This window comes from Nerophis lumbriciformis, linkage group LG08, assembly GCF_033978685.3.
Source record: "Nerophis lumbriciformis linkage group LG08, RoL_Nlum_v2.1, whole genome shotgun sequence".
Taxonomy (NCBI): domain Eukaryota; kingdom Metazoa; phylum Chordata; class Actinopteri; order Syngnathiformes; family Syngnathidae; genus Nerophis; species Nerophis lumbriciformis.
In genome coordinates, this window is record NC_084555.2 from 8,387,428 (window position 1) to 8,394,118 (window position 6,691).

The 6,691-nt window shown below is 38.1% G+C and overlaps 1 protein-coding gene across 1 annotated transcript; it reads right to left on the bottom strand.

The window, feature by feature from the left end:
• Positions 1-2,510: 2,510 nt before the first annotated feature.
• On the bottom strand, positions 2,511-5,585 carry id3 (inhibitor of DNA binding 3). Its single transcript, XM_061968197.2, has 3 exons — positions 5,171-5,585; positions 5,012-5,079; positions 2,511-3,021 (listed from the first exon to the last, which is right to left on the bottom strand). Exons 1-2 carry the CDS (start codon positions 5,459-5,461, stop codon positions 5,026-5,028), a joined length of 345 nt encoding a protein of 114 aa, XP_061824181.1. The 5' UTR covers positions 5,462-5,585; the 3' UTR covers positions 2,511-3,021; positions 5,012-5,025.
• Between the last annotated feature and the right edge of the window lie 1,106 nt (positions 5,586-6,691).

Consider the following 6,691-nt stretch of genomic DNA (forward strand, 5'->3'; position numbering starts at 1 on the left):
TCAGCCAACATTGTCACCGTGTGGATGCACTATTTTATTTATATTATAAAACTATTTTCCCCTGTATTTTAATACCAAAAATGTGTGCAAATGTAAATAAAAAAAAATAATCCATGTAATTTGCTTGCAAAAAAAAATCATATGTGTCATTAGTGATTTGTTAAAAAATTATTATAACAACAATGCAAGATTCTTGTTTAAAAAACAAGAATGGGGTGGACATAGGACCGGAAGACACGATCGGTCCACGCATGCGCGAAGACCAACGTCACTTCCTAGACTTGCAATTTTTTTTTTTTTTTTACGACGGAGTTTCTGCGCAGACTTCTTATTATATGAAGTCACGTGATTATCGTTATTGGAATTCTTAAATGTCTGTATTATACTCTTAATAAAATAAAGTTTTGGAAAAATACAAAAACAAAAAAACTTCTGCGACGTCACGTTCAGGTTTATGTACGGATCTGTATGGCTTTAAAAAAAAGTACTATTTTCTTAAGTAACGTTTGTTTTGTTGTCATCTTTTTATATGACATTGTTATTCAAATAAATATTAGAAAAAAGCAAACCACGGTAACTGTGACGGCATGCACGAACATACCCTTATTCTGATTCTTATTATTTGTATTTATATTCCCAATGCACTAAAGAGGTGTCGGCATAAATCCATCATTTACAAAAAAAAGTGTCATATTAACATTCATAGTTAATTGTGTCTATTAAATATTAGGATGTGGGGCGAAACACTGTCCTCTTGTGGTATATTTTCGTACATGCTTAAATGTCTTTCGGTATTTTGCATCCAAAAGTCATTAATATATCTTCAGCCAACATTGTCACCGTGTGGATGCACTATTTTACTTCTATTATTAAACTATTTCCCCCTGTATATTAATTTAGAAAAAAATGTATGCAAATGTAAAAAAAAAATAATCAATGTAATTTGTTTGCAAAAAAAAAAAAATCACAAGTGTCATTAGTGATTTATTACAAAACAATGCAAGATTATTGTTTAAAATGTATTGCATTGGCCCGGGTGGACATAGGACCGAAAGACACGATCGGTCCACGCATGTGCGAAGGCTAACGTCACTTCCTGGACTTGCAATTTTTTTTTTTTTACGACGGAGCTTCTGCGCAGATTTCTTATTATATGAAATCACGTGATTATCGTTATTGGAATTTTTAAATGTCTGTATTATACTCTTAATAAAATAAAAGTTTTGGAAAAATACAAAAACAAAAAAATTCTGCGACGTCACGTTCTGTGAAATGTGTAACAAAAAACTAGCTTATCCGAAAGTAAAAGGGAACAAGAATATAAACATGAACAAGGGTTAGATTGGAAAAAAATATATATATATAATACTTTTAGATTACCAATATTGTGAATTCATGTATTTGATGTAACTAAAGTAGTTTAAAAAAAAAGATTTATTTATTTGCCATTTAAGGCCGCTGAGCACATCGTTCAGGTTTCAGTACGGAGCTGTGTGGTTTCAAAATAAATACTTTTACTTTTCTTAAGTAACGTTTGTTTTGTTTTGCATGTAATCTTTTATATGACGTTGTTATTCGAATAAATATAACAAAAAAGCAAACCATGACGGCATGCACGAACATAACTATAAACCAAATAAACAGGAAGTGACGTTGTGTCCTCGTGTAGTGCAAGTCATCACGTTTTTTTTTTTAAAACAAGCTGGATTGGAATCAATCGCTGTCTTTTACCCCTAGAGTAGTATAGTAGTAAACAGGTTGGTGTCAGTACTTGCTTTTCACCACTAGATCGCAGTATACAGATTGTAATCAATAGCTGTATTTTGCCACTAAGAAGGAAGTTTACGGTTTAGCGTCAGTAGCTGTCTTTAACCGCTAGAGGGCAGCTGCTTTCTACCACTAATGGCATTTTACAGATTGGTGTCAGTTGCTGCTTTTTGCCACTAGATGGCAATGTCATTCCACAATTTAAGCAACACTGAGCGTTAACTGCATTATGTTGAGCATGAATTAGGGCTAATTAATTCAGCATTTTTACAACTTTTAGACTAATGAGGATATTAAAACATTGTAATCCAGTCTACAGACAGGATTTTAGTAAAGTGCGTCGATTTGTGGGTAGTAATTCCGCAAAAGAGCTGTGTCCGCACTTTTGTCACACTCCAGTCCCTACAACATTGAGGAGAAAGTGTTTTTAATGACTTATAATATGTCGTTTAATGCTATGGTAAATCCAAGTAAACAGTTTGAGTGTGTCGATATCATTAAATGTAATTAAACAAACACCTGGAGTATAATGCAACGTATGTTATGATGTTATGGTGGAACTATTTTTTTTAAAATAAATGTATCCAATTCAACATTTCAATAAGCTAGATTCTGAAATAACACTGCTTTTAATATTTAAAGCAAACAGGAAACCCCCCCATATTGATTTTCCACTCAAGTTAAAGCATACAAAAAATACATCCTGTGGTAGAGACATCGCACCAAGCATGAAACCAAATACCTTTGGTTGTTGAACGTTTTATTTTCAATAACATAAGCACACAAACTTTACTATAAAGAGTTTATAAAACTCACTCAATAGTGTCTGTGGAAATAACACAATCCCCACAGACATTTACAAGTAACTCTATTATAGAGTTTGGATTAGAATAAAAAAAACAACAACTATTTGGCCCAGAAATAAAACTAAATAAAAACCTCACATACACCCCCAAAAAGTAGATATGTGCACATTTTGTAAGGCGCTGCAGAGGGATGTCACGTAAGAGTGAACGTGTTTACAATTTGGAATGCAATGCAGAAAAAAAAAAAATAGATTCAAATGCAAAGGATGTTTCCAAATGGAGGTTTTGGTGTTTTGTGTCCATCCAGGAGCAAAAAAAAAAATTCCTCTCGGAAAAGAGTCAGCTCTTTCCATCTTTTCTCCTCCACTCTCCCACATACCTATCCCACCCTTTCTGCCCCTCTTGTCCTCTTGCCTGGAGTGAAGTGGAGACATGTGTTTCCCTGCACCTGCATGGAGGAAAAAAAAAAAGAGGGGGGGGTTTAGCGAAAGGAAGAAAAGTGAAGTCAGATCTCTCACCCCTGCCTCCCCTCCCCTCCCTCTCTGTGGAGCGCAGCAGACAGAGTGGCGCCGAGCATGGAACTTTCATTAACCTCGGGCAGATAGCGATGAATCCGCTTACACATTGGCCCTGCTCGCCTAATTTGCCTCATCAATGTTAGCCTTATCCCTTTTTTTATTGCGGTGTCTCATTTTCATGTGATTTCACTCAAAAACAAGAAACACTCTCTGCTTATTGACTCTCCCATTGCAGATAAGACAAATTACATTGGCTTGTCATTGAGCGCTTTATTTACCTTTAAGTATAGGCCTAAACTACATTTGGACATTTTTAACCTACAAATGTCAGACCAATCTGATGAGTTTAAATGCCTAATTCAGAATTACATTACAATTATTTTCGACTGGATCAGAAGTGATGAGCTTGTGTTGCCATTCAAAATGTAGAACTTTCCTCAGTTTAAGCAATGGTTAGACACATCATAGCCGTGTGTGTCTGTTCATAATCTCACTATACGTCAACTGTTAACAATAGTTAATATTAGTGGACATTGACGGACTCGTGTCTCCATTCAAAACCGCATTAGTCTTCTGTTGGACTTAAGCAACCACTAAACAAGGCCTAAACGGTGACTTTATGTTGACGCTTTTGCGGAGCCATTCAAAATCTCTGTAGGATTTTGCTCCATTTAAGCAACTGTTACACAAACTTGCCATATAAATCAGTGGTCTCCAACCACCGGTCCGGGGACTGGTACCGGGCCGCACAGAAACATTACCGTATTTTTCGGAGTATAAGTCGCACCGGCCGAAAATGCATAATAAGGAGGAAAAAAACATATAAGTCGCACTGGAGTATAAGTCGCATTTTTTGGGGGAAATTTATTTGATAAAACCCAACACCAAGAATAGACATTTCAAAGGCAATTTTAAAATAAATAAAGAATAGTGAACAACAGGCTGAATAAGTGTACGTTATAAGACGCATAAATAACCAACTGAGAACGTGCCTGGTATGTTAACGTAACATATTATGGTAAAATAACTATAACAAATAGAACATGCTATACGTTTACCAAACAATCTGTCACTCCTGATTGCTAAATCCGACAAAATCTTATACTTCTAGTCTCTTACGTGAATGAGCTAAATAATATTATTGGATATTTTACGGTAATGTGTTAATAATTTCACACATAAGTCGCTCCTGAGTATAAGTCGCAATGAAAAAAACTGCGACTTTTTACATTATTTATAAACTAGAAGAAGAAAGATTTATATCTTCCGCCTGTCCCACTAAAACACACCAATAAGCTTCTTAATTGATGTATATTACAACTATTTTATTATCGTACACGGGACAATGCACATTAACGGACATATAAAATGTTAATGTGCCAGATTGTAGCCAAAGGCTCATTTTTTTATTTATTTTTTTGCTGTTGTTATATGCCACGGTCTGTGAAAATAACGGATATATTAAACCGGTCCCTGGTGGGGAAAAAAAAGGTTGGGGAACTCTGATACAAAAGGCCATTCAAATATGTCTGCAGAATTAAATAAATAAATGATAATTGTGTGTAAAAAAACAAAAAAAAACTTCAAATGTCTCGTTCAAAACCACATTGGGTTGTTCAATTGTTTTAAAGGGACTAAGACTACTCACAAGTGTCATTCAGAATCTCAGTAACTTTTTTTGCTCTATTTAAGTCAGTCTGGTGCCTCCATTCAAAATCCCATTAGAAACTTTGTTCGATTTGAGCGTCGGTTAAATAAACTTTGCCAAACTTTGTTGGTTGTCTTGTGACTCCATTCAAAACGTCATTTGGCTTTTGTCCACCAATTTTAAACCTCATTAAAAAAAAAAAAGTGCAGTTGGCCTTTGCCCCTACTTTGTGATTTAAAAGGGCGTTTAGTCGTCAAAGGAGCGGTACGTACCATTATGACACATCCTAATGGCACACACGTCCCTCGTCTTTGGAGAAAGTTCTGGTCAGGTCAGCAGTCTAGAAGAACCAAGAAGATGAGGTTTGAACATGGAATGGTGTTTATTGTGACGTCACAGCTAGGTTTAAAACAAATAAATACGTTCTTTACCTTTATGGCCAAAAGCATCTGTGGTTCTTCCGCCTCCAGGGCGATTTGTAGATCGAAGATGTAGTCGATGACGTGCTGCAGGATCTCCACCTGGCTCACCGTCTGGTTCTGAGGGATGCTGGGAACGAGCGCCTTCAGGCGGGAGTAGCAGTCGTTCATGTCGCACAGGGCGCCGGACGGCTCGTCCACACAGGCGTGCTTATTCCGGCTAATGGCCACGCTGTGCTCCGATATGCAGCACACGGCCTTGTAGCAGCTCCTCGCCGAGCGGACGGGACTGATTGCCTTCATGGCGGACCTTTTTTTTTTTTTTTTTTTTTAAAAAAAAGAAGCGATACAAAAACAGAAAAAGCGAAAGCGAGCCTGACTTCCGTGTTCGCTGAGTAGTGCCGTCGACGCTGTCAAGGAACTAGGCTACAGTACGCTTTTATCCCACAGGAGCCAGGCCGCGCCTTCCTTTTACTCGTCCCCTCCGTCTGATTGGATGATGGGATACTAGCGGGTTTCTCATTGGCTATGAGTGGACAGGGGGCGGGGAAGAATAAGGAAATAGGACGATAGCGTCTCAAGGGACTGTCAATCAATTACATCTTCTAAATTTAGCGAAAAACAAAACATTTGGTAACACTTTAATATGGGCATACTTGCCAACCTTGAGACCTCCGATTTCGGGAGGCGGGGGGGGGGGGGCGTGGTTAAGAGGGTAGGAGTATATTTACAGCTAGAATTCACCAAGTCAAGTATTTCATATATATATATATATATATATAAGAAATACTTGACTTTCAGTGAATTCTAGCTATATATATATATATATATATATATATATATATATGGCAGCACGGTGGAAGAGGGGTTAGTGCATCTGCCTCACAATACGAAGGTCCTGAGTAGTCGTGAGTTCAATCCCTCGGGATCTTTCTGTGTGGAGTTTGCATGTTCTCCCCGTGACTGCGTGGGTTCCCTCCGGGTACTCCGGCTTCCTCCCACCTCCAAAGACATGCACCTGGGGATAGGTTGATTGGCAACACTAAATTGGCCCTAGTGTGTGAATGTGAGTGTGAATGTTGTCTGTCTATCTGTGTTGGCCCTGCGATGAGGTGGCGACTTGTCCAGGGTGTACCCCGCCTTCCGCCCGATTGTAGCTGAGATAGGCTCCAGCGCCCCCCGCGACCCCAAAGGGATTAAGCGGTAGAAAATGGATGGATGGATATATAAATATATATATATATATATATATATATATATATGTCTTAATAAGGTTATCCAAAAAATAGTGCTCGATACCGTAGTAGAGCGCAATATATGTATGTGTGGGAAAAAATCACAAGACTATTTCATCTCTACAGGCCTGTTTCATGAGGGGGGGGTACCCTCAATCGTCAGGAGATTTTAATGGGAGCATTCGCATACCATGGTTTATATAGGGCACAGAGTGGGTGGGTACAGGCTGGCCTAGGGGCGTGGTGATTGGCTCATGTGTTACCTAGGAGGTGTTTCCGTCTATGGCGGCATGCTGTT